Source organism: Camelus dromedarius, chromosome 12 (assembly GCF_036321535.1).
Source record: "Camelus dromedarius isolate mCamDro1 chromosome 12, mCamDro1.pat, whole genome shotgun sequence".
In the NCBI taxonomy this organism is placed as follows: domain Eukaryota; kingdom Metazoa; phylum Chordata; class Mammalia; order Artiodactyla; family Camelidae; genus Camelus; species Camelus dromedarius.
In genome coordinates this window covers 45,591,998-45,608,648 of record NC_087447.1, presented here as the reverse complement: position 1 = coordinate 45,608,648, position 16,651 = coordinate 45,591,998, and the positions used below count along the sequence as shown (strand labels likewise).

Sequence of the window (16,651 nt, the reverse complement as noted above, 5' to 3'; positions counted from 1 at the left end):
CTCCCCCTAGCTGGTTCTTCCTGTAGCACAGCCGAGAATTCTCAGTCTCAGCTCTTGGATAAGTATCAATAACCTTTTATATCTCCTCTTCACTGGCATTAGTTATCCATAGAAAACCTCAACTGAATGACATCCTTTCCTACAGATAAGATCAAATGGGAAGAATATAAAGCTTCTGGAGAAAAAGAAAATCCTAGAGAAGTAAGATCTGGTGGTTAAAGAAATACCGCTGTTGATTCAGACACTGAATTGATGGATAGAAAATAAGAAGAAAGCTGTAATAAAAAAAGATTTTATGGCATTTTTTCAACTTGATGAGTTTCTTTAATAGAAGATACTATCATCATCACTGCATCATTTTCTCACCCCCTGCTACCCTAGAGCACTGCTTTTAATTTTCCAGTATCATTCTATTTTCTGATTCTCTTTGGCCTTGATGAGAAACCCATGACCTCCTGCCCCATACCTTTGGTGATAAAGGGAGATATTGAGGGGGTTGTATTATCCTTGATCTCACCTGTCCTGTGTCACCAGAAGCTCCTGCATTGTCTTCATTATAATCTGCTGCTTTTTCAGCTAACCTTAACTGTATTAATAGTTCTAGAGCCACAGCCTCCCAGGAGCCAAGAAAATGGCCCAGGTGTGCATGGGTTCCCTGTGGAGCCCAGCATATGCCAGAGCAGATTTTTGAGTGGAAAATAGAAACAAGTCCTCAGAATTATTCTTCCACTATTTTTCTTAAAGATCCTAGAAGTTAGGAATAAACAGATCATTTCTTCAATGGAATCTATTCTACTGTGAAGTTATTTTCCTGGGGATGCACTGGTTGGTCAAAAATAATTAGTTTCCACATATACTTTTTTCACAAAATTGTTTCAAATTTATAACCACATAGGCTTTAAATAACAACTTTTGACTTGGCTAAGTATACATAATTCCTAATTTCCTATTAGAAAATATGCAGTGAAGACTTTTCTCTTAACGCTAAAGTTTTCATAATTATAATTTTAATAATTACAAAATATATCATTGAATTTATGTTCCAGTATTTATTTAACCATTCTCCAGTTCCTCAGTATGTATGTTATTTAATCATTTCACTGATTAGGAAGATTAATTCTTTATGTAAGTGTGATAGAAATACTAGAAATAAAGAAAAAACACAAAATTATGAGCATCTACTGTTCTGAACATGACTGTGCAAAGAAGCTTTGTGATCTCTTACTGTACCACATTCACATGGAACTCTTTCACATTCCTGCATTATTTGTGAAAACAACTCTTCTATTCATTTAATTGACGTCCTTCTACATAGTAGGTAATAGTAATATTCTAGGAGCTGGGAATATAATAAAGCATACAAGGTCCTTCATATTAGGAATATTTCTTATAGTGGGGAAATCAGCAATACATTTAAAAATTGTAATATTTCAGGAAATAAAGTTCTTTGATGAAGTTAAGAAGTGACGTAATAGAGACTGACTAGAGGTGGGAAGAACTTAGAAAAAGATCAGGAAAGAACTCTGTTGGAGATAATGGTTGAATTGAGACCTGGATGAGTCGTTCAAAGAACTGAGGAAAATTATTGCAAGAAAAAGGTATGAGGAGAAAATTCTTGCTAAGAATTGAGGAGAAGAAGGGTAGGATAGCTGAAACAAGGTATGCAAAGGGTAGGGATCAGTGAAAAAGCTTAATTTCAGTCTCAGCGCAATAAGATACCATTTTTCCAGCAATGTGTAACTTGATCTCCTCTATAAAGAACTGATGTAGGTTGTCAAAATTGGAAACAAAGTCCATACTAAGGCTGTTTTGAAAGACCAGGTTTAAGATGATGTCAGGTTTTCTAAGGTAGCTAAAATATAAAGAAATGTGAATGGATTATGCTTACGTTTCAAGAAAAGGACTCATTTATTATGAGCTTATTTTAATATCCAAGTGACAAAAATATTACTAGTAAATATGTACTTAAACCGCTATAAGTGATATGTTAAAAAGTTAAATAGTTAAGTAGTGAAAAAAGTCTTCTCCTTTACTCCAGTAATGTTATTTTTGAGATTTTATTTTAAGAAATTAATTAGACGTAAAATGTATTTGATATATAAGAAAAAATCAGAGTACAAAATGTGTGGTTATTAACATTTCAACTATATAAAAAAGGGGAGAGAACACCTGAATATATCCAAAAGAATTATATTGGGGTAGTGGGATAATGGATAGCATATTTCTTCACTTTGCCACTTAGATAATTTTCATTAAAAAAGTTCAATAATACAATCTAGATTTACCTAATATTTAGTCAAGACTATTTTATATAAAAAACACCTTTCATTATAATATACAAATAATGTAACTTATTTGAGAAGCAACACTTGTTGATACAATGACAGTTGTGTTCATAAAGTTTCAAAAATAGTATGTTTCTTATATATATAAATAATGAATATATATTAAAATATATATACATACATATTTAGACTCATTTAATTAGATATTCATTCTCAACAGTTCTCCTCTTAATATAATGTGTATTTGTCAAGAGAGAATTGATGTTCATTTTGGTGTTTATTTTTTTCTTCTAAATTCTGGCACCTTTCCAAAATATAACTGTTGAAAATTAATTTTTAGCTTAAATTTTTACTGGACCACATATAAATGGAGGTAAGAAACTTAGTTATAGGTCTTGATTGCCTGGGTTGAAATCTGGGCTTTACTACATGAGATCTCCATAATTTGGGCATTTACTTACCTTTTCAATCATGTAATTCTCTCATAATATTGAAGACTTGATTTCTTAAATCTGTGCTTTTAGTTTTTTTTTTTTTCCATTATACAATTTTCATTTGAATCTTTAAAAAATATTTCAGTTTTTTTCTGAATACTTAAATATTACCTTCTATTTTCTTGAGTGTGTTTATTTATAGTTATTACAAAGCCTATCTGAAAATTGTATTTTTGTATACCCTATGTTTATTCTTGTAGTACTTTTTTTTAATCTTAATTTCATGTTATGTATATTTGTTTCTTTCTCTTCTTGGTTATGCTAAGGCCAAATATTTTGTGTAAAAATAAACTAGAAACAATTTAAGCCTAGACTAATATTATGTAATATTATTCCAGTTTAGAGGATTTGGATATAATTCCAGCAGGTGGCTGTGGGCACTAATAATCTCATATCTCTTGAATCAAATCAGAATTTGAGATTATTTGAACCTATACTTAGTCCCTCTGAGAACATATCTGTTTCTGACTCACTCTTACATCTAGGGAAGATCCCTAGGGGACCCCATCCCATAGTCTTGGTAATTTCTAGGACCTGCCCAGTCTTAGTGCCTAGTTTAGTTCCACTGTCCCATAACTTTATTGTATAGTCTTAGTATGTATAGTCCTTTTATTCCACTAATGCTTTATTCAGTTGGAGCCCTCCCACCTCCCATTGTGTATCTAAACTCAGCCAGCCGTCAGAGATAGTCAGGGTTTCCTTGAATTTGTCCACTTACATCTCCCTTAGACATTCTCTGTTCCTGTAGAAATTCCTGCTGTCTCATATTGAACAACATCCATCCCTTTGGCCCACAGGTCCCTACTCCTTGTGTAGCATTAGTGACTATGGGTCCCTCAGGCTTTGAAGGACCCTATATAACCAGGAAAAATAAAGAGCTTCTTTTTATCACAGAGGGACAAACTGGTAACCTTCTATATCCCTTTAGAAACACTATCTCCAGCTTGAGCACTTTAACTATGAGCAAGAAAACAAAGCAGTGAAAGTTAAGTGATAGAGAAACAGAAGTAGCCTCCAGACAGGAGTAAGTCTATTATGGGGAAGAAAGGCAGAGCTGGGAGGGAAAACCACTATCAATTTGTCAGTGGAAAGAAGGAAAGAAAGTATGGGTTAAAGAAAAGAGGTTGGCTTTGGGAGTTGGAGATAGTGGATTTGAGTGAGATGAAAAATGAGTGAATTTTGTAGGAAAAAACCGTGTAATGTGATGAAGTAATGTGAGATGAGTTGTGTTTGGGTATTTTAGATAATGGACAGAGAGTATTTGAATAGAGTGGTGAGAAAGAAACTTGGATTATTATATAAACAGAAAGAAGGAAGGAATGTCTGTAGTTTGGTGAACAAGGGTGGCAGTGAGATAAGAAGTAATAAAACTCTGTAAGAGACAATCAAGTGGATTTGAGCATGAGAGCACAAAGATGATGAGGAAGGGGAGCAGGGGCAAAATCACATGTATAAATCCACCTCCCTCTTTCCATACACAAGGAAGAAGGATTTTATAAGTAACGACAATTGCTTTCCTTTCAGAGATCAGTAGGCAGCAATTGCATTTTAAACACAGAAATGACTTGCTTTGCCTATGTCTTTAAGAACTCACTGCTCTAAGGAAAATTAATTTGGGGGAAATGACGCAAGAGTGGAAAGAATTACATGAATTAAGTGGCTAATAAAAATGGTTTAGAAGAGAAATCATGACTGTGGTAAAGAGCAGAAGTGAATTAGTTAAAATAATTTGAATGTAGTAATAGGAGGGCATATTAATGAATTTGAATAACCAAAGGCAATATCTAGTTTTTGACCAACTGTATAGCATGAGTTACATTTACTGAGATAGAAATATTAAGGCAATTTATCAAGAATTCTTTCTTGGCCAAGTGGCCTTTGCTGTGCCTTTTAGACATCCAAGCTGAGATATCCAGTAGACTATCTGATACACCATTCTGGAGATCAGTAGAGAGATTAAAGATAGAGACATGTAGTGGAGTTACCAATGTATAGATCGTTTTTAAAGAGAATTACTGAATAAAATATCTTAAGAAAAAGTGTAGTTATATAATAGAAATAAAAGCAGAAGTAAGCCCTGGGATACTGATATAACATTTAGAAATCTGGTAGTGGAATAGGACTCAATGAAGATTTAAAAAAAAAAAAAAAAAAGAGCAACTAGTAAGATGGGAGGAGACAAAAGCAACCTTTTTTTTTAAAAAAAAAATATATATATATATGGAGAAAAACATTTTCAAATGAGAAAATGGTCAACAGTTGCACATGCTCCTGAGAGTTATATTATGATTGAGGCAGGAGCATTTTTTAGATTTGGTGACCAGGGATTATTGATTAATTTGACTAGAGGTACTCAGCTTTGGGAGGGTGTTGGGCAGGATATGAATATAAAGAGAGATGGGGAGAGATGAGGAAACACAGATTATGCAACCTATTTTGTTTTTGCGATCCTTTTTCATCTACTTTTGAAGCAAGGATGCGTAATCCTTGAAGGATAAGGTGGTTCATTCACTTGCTTTCAGGCCTTCTCACTAGAAATAGGTACACCTTCCTATTTCCAAATTCTAAGCTCTCAACTCTCCCAGTAGGAAGCTCTGCTTGTGTTTCACTGTTTTATAAGGTCCCAGGCTAAATATCTAGCTTGAAAGTGTTCTGGCTCTCCATTTCTACTTCATATGAGGCTTACTTCCTCTTGGCAGGAATACCTCAATCTGCCGTTGTAATTGTCGAGTCACCATGATTTAGAGAACTATTCCTTTGAGTTAAGTAAAGTAACAAAATTTAGCTGATTATCTACCCCACCCCCAGTACTTTGTGGACCACAACAACTACCTAAGGCAGTGTTCTCGTTGCAGGGATTCTCACAACTCTTCCCCCTTTTCTCCCTTCTCTGCCCAACTAAAGTGTTTCCTTTCAAGGACTACCTCTTTCAGTTTTCTCCAAGGCCTATGTTTTGGTAAAGAAAAGTGAGAAGACAGCACATGTTCAGGTAAAACTTGGAGGCATTTGCAGGAGAGGGCGAGGCTCTTACTCAGGGAGGCCTGGTAAAAATACTCTGAAGTCTGAGCAGGAAGGACTATTTATGATTTATATCAAAAAGAAGAAAATCAAGAAAATGGTACTAGATTGTTGCAGTTATAGTGAGCCACTGGGTCAGAGTCTGGGGATGGGGTGGCAAACTTTATTTAATACCCTAGGGATGGAGTACTGCACCATCGTTCACATCATCCACACTGACAAGACCCAAGACCATGTTCACAGATAACGACATTAGAAAACTAGCTGTGAGTTTCAGTGACAATACAAGGGAGGCTCCAGGATGAACAAAGCTGATATGGCTCACAAATCAATTATATCCATGGACATATGATAGAAATTCACTTAAGCAAAACTCTTGTTTCATTGTAGAGTAGGTACACATAAATAAACCTTGGTTGAGAATATGAAAGAGAAAACAAACTCCAAAATCCCTGAAGCTGTGTAAATTAAAGTACTGTTTGTGGATGCTTGTGGACTTCTGGTTCCCATTTAAACCAGTTTGAGGGCTGATTTAGCTACCTCTTTAGTTGGTAACCACACTTGGTGCGTATATAGTGTTTTTTGAAGTATCATTTTCATACCCTGTAATATGACTTGATTAGTCTTTTTTTTTTCTGTTGGGTAAACCTAACTATGCATTTAATGCTTAAGCTTTTTCTGACACTTACTCTAAAATATTTCTACCAAGTGTCTTTGTCAGAGGAAAATGAGTGCTTAACATGGAGAAGTCAGGGTCTCAGAAAATATTCTTACTTAACATCACATCTAAAAATAAATGGCAAGTAAATGATGAATCTAAAAGTACATAAAAACAAACCAACCTATAAAAAATGTTAGTAGAAAACATGTGAGAATATATTGTAAACTTGGGAGAGGAAAGAACATCCTACAAATGACTCCAAATCCAGAATCAATAGGGTAAAAGATTGGCAGATAACTATATAATAATTATAAACCATTTTAAGTATTACACAGTAATAACGTTTAAAGAGGATGGTGACTTTGAATAGCTTTGCAAAATCTTTATGCATAATGTCCTTGCAAAGCAATAAGAGTTGGGTAGAAAAGCTAATAGAGAAACACGAGTTGCTATCTTTTCAGTGTTGTGTGTTTTTCTTCCTTTTAGGAGTCTATTTTTATGGTAGGGAGATGGCTCCATGGGACAGCCTCCTGACAGGCTCTAATTCCAGTACTGGGCAGTCTGCTTCATTCTACCTCACTGGGATTCCTGGCTATGACAATTTACAACACTTTCTTTCCATTCCTTTCTGTGTGTTCTACTTGATTGGGATAGTGGGCAACTGCACCATCCTTCACATCATCCACACTGACAAGAGTCTCCATGAGCCCATGTACTACTTCCTGGCCATGCTGTACCTTACTGACATGGGCATGTCAGTCTCCACCCTGCCCATAGTGCTGAAAACCTTCTGGTTTGAAGCTAAGGAGATTTGAGTTGGATGCTTGTGTAGCCCAGATATATTTTATTCATACTTTTTCTCTGATGGAGTCATCTGTGCTCATAGCCATGGCTTTTGATGCTATGTTGCCATCTGCGATCCTTTGAGGTATTCCAGCAAACTGACCCCACGATGCATTGTCTACTTAGGGGTCTTTATTGTAATCCGATGCTCCAGTGTCCTCCCTGTTGTTCTTGTTCGTATTCCCACGTTTTCCTTCTGTCACTCCCGTGTTCTCTCCCACTCTTTCTGCTTACATCAAGATGTCATCCAATTGGCCTGTGCTGACATCTCATTCAGCGTTTTGTATGGCTTGTTTGTTGTTGCATTTTATTGGGGTGTAGATTCTCTAGGAATCTTTTTTTCTTATGCTTTCATCCTCCACTCCGTGCTAGGCATTGCATCCAAGAGAGGGAAACTCAAAGCCCTCAATACGTGTGCCTCCCATATTTGTGCTGTGCTCATTCTGAATGTGCCAATGATAGGGTTATCTGTAGTGCATCGCTTTGCAAAACACTCCTCCCCCATTATTCACATAACCATGGCAGATATTTACCTGATAGTTCCACCAGTACTCAACCCAATTATTTATAGTATCAAGACAAAGCAGATTCGCCAAGGCTTTCTTAGAGTATTATCATCCAGAAGGGCTGGGCTTGCTCACACTTAGAAGGTGAAAGAGTCCCCAGTATTTTGACCTTTATATTCATTTTCCTCATCCTGAAAATGACCTGTGTAGAAACTCTTGGACACATTTGGTGCATAATACTTCCATGATAGTTCATAAATTCTATATGTCCATTCAAGAAGAAAAATCTTTCAATTATTTCCATTATTCCTTCCTATCTTTAAAGCATCTTAAAATCCTGGTGCCAGGGAGTCTAGTAAGAGGGAATTTATTTCATTCAAATAATTTATGGAGATATTTTCCATTCAGGTTTGAAGAGAAGTCCTATTTTCCATGTTAGAACTAAAACAGAGAAGTTAACTTAACTATTCAAAAGTGAAAGAGATAATACATAGTAGAGTTGGTACTAATAACTAGGTATATTTTCTTTCCACTGAGACAAAGTAGACTTCATTCTCCATACTTTGAGTCAAATCATAATCAAATGGATGTTTGAATTTAGAGATGGAATAAATGAAAATATTACATTTCTTTGTTTACTTCTAGTGGAATAGTTGTCAGAAAAAGCTTGGGCCATGAATGCATAGAGTTAGTTTTCTTCAATGGGAAAAACTCACAAGGCAAATGCAGATTTAACCCCAAAGGGGCTCCATAACTCATGAAATGGGTGAAAAAAAACAATATCCCTTGGTAAGTGTATTCTCCTATTAGGCGTCTGTCTCATGTGCAGAATTTTAAACAAAAATAGAGCAAGAGCGATCCCCCAGATCACCATGAACTGTAGCTGCCCAAGACTCTTGCTGTCTCACACAATTCCGTAGGAAATAAGAAGAAACAAGCAAATTTTCAACACTCAAGCGTAAAGTGTACTTTTTAACGGGAGAATAGAAACAGATTTGAGACAATTAGAAAAAAGATTCAAATAGAACCCAAACTGATTATTTTTGTACAAATAGTATTTTAAATGACACCCCCCCCAAAAAAAAACACCTCCCCTTGGTTAAATAATGGGAAGCTGAAAAATGTAAATAGTCACATTTTGTGCAGCATTAATGCTAGGTAATCTGAAAATAAGAAAGAATATAGAAGGTAATAAAAAGTGAAAACTATACAGAACTATAGTTTTAAAAAAAGTCATTTAGGAAGTAAACTTATCTCAGAAAACAATAAAAGTAGACAACAAACTGCAGTTTGTAAAGAATTTAAAACAAAAAAAAATCTATGAAAATATACTTTTGAAGATTAAATCAGATAAGAAGATCGATTTTATAGCAGACAAGGCCAGTGAATATGAAAATACCAAAAAGACTAAACAAATACATGCAGGTAGGTTTTATACATGACAAAGGCATTATTTCATATATGCTGACCATGTGGAATCTTAGCTCCAGGGTAAATCATAGGTGATTTCCATCTACTTTGCTCTATATGCATTGTCTCTTAAGGAATTTATTCAACCTTTCTTTGTGAAAGAGTCCTTCGTTCTCCTTTTTGTCTAGGTTGACTTGCTGCCTGTCCTCTCCTTCCTCTTCCTCATTGTCATATGTAGAAAAACTAAATATGCAAAGACTTACCTGAATCTTTCTCTCTTCCACGTGGGCAACCGACTTTTTTCAGGTGAATACCCCCATTTTAGGAAAAAAAAGGACTTTTTGGCCTGATTAATCAAAAAGTGAACATCAGCCTTTTTGTACGAAAATGAAGAAAAAAATTGCACATGTAAAAACTTCAATAATAAACTCGAAGATAGTGATGGTGATAAACACAGAGACAGAAAAGTGACAAGAGAGATGTATGCATGTATATGAGGTAGACATTTCTGCTTTGTATTAGTTAACTTTCTGTCAGGAAGAACATGCCATTGTCAAACTGGAGAATTGAAAAAATTTTATAAAGGGGTCAGGGGTCATTGCAAATATGTAGGCAGGATTCAGGAAAACCAAAAAGGAATATGTATGTGTGTGTGTGTTTGTGTGTATGTATATACATATACTAGCACTAGGCAGGTGTGTGTCTAGATAAAATTTCTTGCAGCTAATTTAAACTTTCTACACACATCAGTAGGTAATCTCAATGTACATAATACATTTCTTCTTGACTAAGTAACATGTGAAAGAGGATCTTGACTTATATTCTGTATCACATACACTTCTGTATGCTTTTACCATTTGTGGATAGACATAATAAACCATTTATGAAAATGGCAAAAATAAATATAGATAGATAGATAAATAGATAGATAGATCTTAGTATTACAAATGAAAGTTTGCTCCCATCACTAGTCCTGAAGTGGCAAGGGAAAACATTTTACCAGACCATGGAAAGGACAGCATGTGGAGAAGGACACCTGGCATGAGTGTTCCCTTCTGTAGAGAGAGGCAGCCACCATGAGGAACCAAAATGGGAGGGTTGGTGGGGAGTCAGGGGAGCAAACGCTGCAATTGCATGTTCTTTTGTATTCCTGTTTCCTGACATTCCCATCATTGACCAAGTGAAACTAGAAGCCAGAGAGCAGAGGTACCTCGATGCAGCTCATTATATTCAGGGCACAGAGTAGAGAAGATCTGGAAAAGAGGCTAAGAATGCCTTTCTTCCTGCAACCAGTCTTTCATGTTTGTATTTACTCTTAGGCTTTGTGGTCTAGGTAGTGATCTGTCCATAGCTCTAAATGTGAATATTTGCCCATCACCTCCTCCCCATCATAGTGAACTATTCAAAATTGAGCTCATGACTTTGGTTGCCAAAGAAAGAATTTGGAAATGGGACATGAAATTGCCTTTTTATTTCCTCCTGGCATGTATCTGAGAAATACATAGACCTTATGGTAAAGGAATGTGGTTGCCTTGACTAATGATAATGCTCTAAATTTGGGATCCTTGATCACATCAAACTCAGATGATGTCAAAGTGATTTAAATTAATATTAAAGAAATTAAAGTACAAGGAGAATTCTAAAGTATCCAGTGCCAGTGAAGGCAGTAAGTTAAAATCATTTCTCTAGTAATTTCACAAGGAAATGTGTAAAGATGGAGTTGTGAGAGTTTTTCTATGAAAGGGTAGAAATAACCTCTTATTTTCGTAGACTATCAATGGATGTTGAATTTCTTTATGAGAACTATTACTTCTATTGAGGTAATTCTGTTTTTCACTTCCTGAAAGAGCCAGTTATCGATGAATGTATTAAATATCACAGTGCCTGAAGAGTAGTAAGCTGTATGCAATATATGCAATAAACAATATCTTAGGTGAGATAATAGATGATTCAATTCTTAAGAGTTATAATTAAATCAATCAATATTACCAAATTCAAAACTAGAGTTGGAAAGATTAACAATAGACCACACTTTTTAAGCAGTTCCTATACCAAAGAGGACTGGCGTTACAATTGAAACTTCCACACTAATTAGAGAATTCTCATCATTCAGTGTCCACATGCCAACCCTTTTGCATGCTTAATCACTCATAGATGTTTAGAAGTCAATATTGTTGACAAACATAGGGAGTTTTATTCATTGAGAAAGCATCTATTTATAGTCATACCAAATGTATCTAATCTGTTTCATCAGGAAGAACTCTATGGCACAGTGAATAAAGTACCACTCTAGAGAATCAGATTTGAGTAATAATATTGGCTTTATTGCTTATGATCTTTAAAGTAGATTTTATTTTTTAGAGCAGATATAACTTTACAGCAAAATTGAGTGAAAGGTTCAGTGATGTTCCATATACTCCCTATTATTTGATTTTGAGGAGGTAAATCACATAATGGAGTCTCATTTTTACCTAGTATATAATAATAGAATTGAACTATAGTCACTTCCAGCTCTTAGGTTATAGACTCTAGGTCCCTCAACTCAATAAGTCCCTCTCATTGGCTACCCCATATCTAAAATTCTTTACTACCCACCATATTCTGGACAGAAACTAGTATTTCATATTCATGTTGTACTATATCACTTGTTCCAGATATTGAGGCAATAAATATTTGAGAATCATTATAGCCCTCTTTCCCTTGTATTCCCAAACTGCACTCTTATGCCACAATCTGAAATGGTAAAGGAAGAATTTGGAGGAGGGCCATAAACAGAAACGGTGGCACTGATGGGGTTACAGGCACAATCCTGCATTTATCTTGGGGCCTATTATCTCTAAGGACTGGAGGAAGACTTATTAATCATCTTTCTTGCTTTGAGAGTCAGAATGGTCTCTCATGACAAGAGGAACTATTCTACCAAGTAGATGAGGACTGGGAAAAATAAAAGTGGGAGGTAATAGGAAAATACAGAGAAGGACTTGAGAGATAAAAGAGAGGGCAGATACACAAAGGAGGATCGGGAGACTGGTTCAAGAAGGGAGAGGTTCTCTGTTCATCACAAGACGTAACTGCACCAAATATCTATATTGTTCATACCCATGCTCAAAGCATTCAAACCAGAATCAGACTTTTCAGATAGGCTTTCCTGATATGCCTTAGACTTTTATGGTCAGTGGTCTCCTCTCTGTCCGTGGGCATGACGATTGCTTACACAGGGTGAGGGACTATTCTCAGACATAACCCAAGAGGAATTCCGCAATAAGATTTGGATTATACCAGATAACCTTCACGGTCCCTTCCATCCCAAGTATCAGTGACTTTTAACATGACATTAATTGTTAATTATGGTCTAAACCCCACATTATTTAAGTCCTTCAGATTTTTCAGTTTATAAACTAACTCCGCAGTCTCCATCTTCCTCCTCTGTGGAATGGTGGAAGCCATTACAAGATCATGTGTATGAGTTTGAAATTGTAGGATCAGGAACAATAGGAGTTGGATTGTTGAAATGAACCAGTTCTACAATAAAGGGGTTGTGAAATAACAGATGGACCAGATACTAGTGAATATCAGCAGTGTAATGAGTATTTATGTTGTGGTAACTTAAGAATGGTAATGTGACTACTCTGATTCCTAGTTCACTAAAATTCCAAAGATCTCATTCCTTTTCTTGGCGAGACATCTCATTAAATCCTGGACTCTGTTTTTTCGTTTTTTTTCCAAAATTAGCACTGAATAAAATGGAAAATATGTATGTAGTGTCATCATAATGATCAGAGGAATTTTGGGGAAGAGAAAATAATTTAGAAGCAATTCATATCTCTGACTATACTGAATTTTTACTGGATGAAAAGGAGATGAAAATGATGTAATTCACTTTCTACTTTTCAGTCTACCTGGGTCACTTTTGTAAGATGGCCACTCATGGTCTTTTCCTCTGTAGGAGGTTACTCCATAGTCTCCTCAGGTCTTCCTCCACCCTCCCCACAATTATTGTTGTTGTTACTGTTGTCACCATCATTGTTTTGTTATCATCATTGTTATCATGCAAAAAGCTCTGTGCTAAGTATTTTACACACAATATCTCCATTACCTTAGCACATCCTGTCAAATTGTCACTATCTTCAGTTTACAGAGGAGGCAACTTTGGTACCGAGAGAAAATAAAGTCATTTGGTCAAAATTAAAGTGAGCAAGCACTGAAACCAGAATATAGCTTAGGTTAATGTGATGGCAGAACCACAGAAATAGATTCTAAATAAGGGAGATGGTGGATAGCTGTCTCCTTAAAACCTAAGTAATAAGTCATTGAGATGACCAAAGTTTCTTCAGACTGACCTTCAGATCAGATATCATCCAGTTTTCAATTAAACTTCATGTTTACTCCTTAGCAATGGGAGAGAGAGTTATAAAATCAGAAAAATGGTCTGAATTGACAAAGCAGTGAGATAAAAAGAACTAAATTTCTAAATTTGAATTGTAGATAAGAAATTTGAAGAAAATCAACAAAAAGAAGGGATAATATTGGAAAATCTGGGCATTGAAGGTAATAATTAATGCAAGTATAGACAGGAAGGTGAAGTAGATAGATAGGAATTTTAGGAGGTAATAAGCCAGGCAGATTGAGGAAAATAGCAGGTCATAAGAAGTATTAGTTCATACAGTATGTAGGGAGAACTTAGTTTTAATATGAACAGTCAAAAATACTGAATTTACCTTTGGAATTTACTTATTTGATGTCTTTGTTATGGATCTTTCACTGCCTAGAAAATTATTAAACATCCCAGGGAAATATCTTCTGTAGTCAGGGTTTACTTTCAAATGGAACTAGAGAGGATTGAGGGGGATTTGATGTCCCAAAGGCCAAAGTAGACTTTACAAGACAGCAAGATGCCAGTTTATTAATTTACCATAGGAGGTAATCTGTCTCCTGGATTATAAATTCTCAAACCAGCATTTTGGGGAGCATGGATGCTTGGCCAATGATGGGCAAGTGGGATTTTGAGAGGTGGCTCACCTTTCTTACTTCAGAGATGTTTTTCTTGGCTACAGAAGAAGTACTGGAATCTAGTAGGGGAAAATATATTCACTCATTTGTCCAAGCAGAAAAGATTTAGAGTCAAAGTCAGATACCAGTAGGCTTTTTTTGAGCATTTTATTAATTTTTTTTTTGTTATTTTGTTTTCTCTTGTCTTTGTTTTGAATCATGAATTTCTGCTCTCTTTCTACAACCCCTGTATAGCTATTGTTTTGTATTTCTTTTTTTGTAAAAAGAACCAGTCTCTGATTATTCAATTCTGAAACATAATAGGAAGAAGTTTCTGAACCTTAAAAATCAGAATTAGAATCAATTGTACTTTGCTTAAATTATATATTTATTATAATAAGAGTATTACATATAAAACTACATATTGTATAATAATAATTTTAAAAATTTACACATTCTTTTAAATGTCTTAATCTGTATTTAGCTATTGGGGATGCTAGTCCAAAATAAAATTCATGTTAGAGTTGACTATCTGCGGATACTAGCCCTGTGGCGTCAGAAATATGTTAGTAAGAACAAGAACCATGCTGACCAATACTTGCTTGAATTCTGTAAAGATGTCTTTCATGGTATTCTAGTATTGTTGAAAAAGCTATCAAGCTTAGACAAGTAAAGATATTTTAAATAAATCACTGCAAGATTTTTTTTTTTAAAAGAGAAAGAGCTAACATAAGACCAATAACTCTGGCCAAGGATGTTCCTAAGGAAAAATACAAAATTAAAAATGTAGTCTACAGTGGGTTTTCTGTGTGCTGCTTTGGGTAGTGTCTTCAGAAGAAGATTGTGCATATTCAGAGAGCATGTTAATAGGTCTGCACCTGAGAAGTAGAAGGGAAGATTAAAAGTGGGTATTTTATTTAACTGACAACACTCAGCAATGAAATGAAGAAAAACAAAGCAAAAATGTAGGGATGGATCTAGGAGTGATTATAGGATGGACTGAAGTTTTATTTTGTTTTGTTTTTGTGACACAGATGCTGATCTTCTCATTACCTCTCCCATTGGAATGTGATTACAAAATTAGATTGTGGTTTAACAGTAAGCCCTATGGCAACCATAAACTCCAACAATACTCTGTCCTCCACATTCTATCTCACAGGTATCCCTGGATATGAGGAATTTCACCCCTGGATTTCCATCCCATTCTGTCTCCTCTACCTTGTTGGAATAATGGGTAACTGTACTATCCTACATATTGTCTGGACAGACCCCAGGCTCCATGAGCCAATGTACTACTTCTTGGCCATGCTTTCCCTCACTGACATGGGCATGTCCTTGCCCACAGTGACATCACTCTTCAGGGTGTTGTGGTCCATTTCCAGGGAAATCCAGTTCAATATGTGTGTGGTCCAAATGTTTTTCATTCATACCTTTTCCTTCACTGAATCATCTGTGCTCTTGGCAATGGCCCTTGACCGATATGTGGCCATCTGCCACCCTTTGTGATATGCTACCATTCTCACCCCAGTGCTTATCACTAAAATTGGAATTGCAACCTTGCTTAGGAGTGCCTTTGCCATGATTCCCCTTCTGGCCCGGCTGGCCTTCTTTCCCTTCTGCCATTCCCACATCCTTTCTCATTCCTATTGTCTGCACCAGGACATGATCCGCCTTGCCTGTGCTGACACCAAGTTTAATGTTATATATGGGTTGGTTCTGATCACTGTGCTGTGGGGCATGGACTCTCTGGATATTTTTGTGTCTTATGTTTTCATCCTTCACTCAGTATTAAGAATTTCATCCCAGGAGGGGAGATTTAAGGCCCTTAACACATGTGCATCCCACATCTGTGCTGTACTTATTCTATATGTGCCTATGATTGGGCTATCTGTTGTCCATCGTTTTGCAAAACACTCATCCCTGCTCATGCACATCTTCATGGCTCATATCTACTTGTTAGTTCCACCTGTGCTCAACCCAATCATCTATAGTGTGAAGACCAAGCAGATCCGCCAAGGAGTTCTCTGCCTACTTCTCCCCAGAAAAATCAGTTCTACTTTGATGTAAGCATGTCCTCAAGACAATGATGATATCAATGTTAGGGATGTAAATACATAGTAATTTGACTGCTGTAGGTATGTTGGCCCAGAGTTGCCAACAAAAGATTACTTAAGGAGAAGAAAAAAAGCCAAGAATGCATCATGAAAAGGTCCTAAAGAAGAGAGTTGGTGTCCACTGGGACTATACAGATTGACTTCACATGTGCTTCGTAAATCCCCTCTAAGAATGAATATGTTGGAGTGGGATGTGTTGGAAACTATTTCCATGTGTTCTTTCCCATTTCTAATCCTAACTCTTATTCAAGGTCACTTATCCATGAAGTTTTCCTTGAGTATTCTAAACCCATATTTCTTTGCTTCTTGACATACTATATTTGTCAGGGAA

At 35.9% G+C, this 16,651-nt stretch overlaps 1 protein-coding gene and 1 pseudogene across 1 annotated transcript; both read left to right on the top strand.

Annotated features, from left to right (window-relative positions):
- The first annotated feature begins 6,967 nt into the window (after positions 1–6,967).
- On the top strand, positions 6,968–7,948 carry LOC105098029 (olfactory receptor 51G1-like; annotated as a pseudogene).
- A 7,186-nt stretch (positions 7,949–15,134) lies between these two features.
- LOC135322590 (olfactory receptor 51L1-like) lies at positions 15,135–16,273 on the top strand. The gene is given in 1 exon segment (XM_064491867.1): positions 15,135–16,273. A coding segment is annotated over 1 exon segment (960 nt). The 5' UTR covers positions 15,135–15,313.
- Positions 16,274–16,651: the final 378 nt, after the last annotated feature.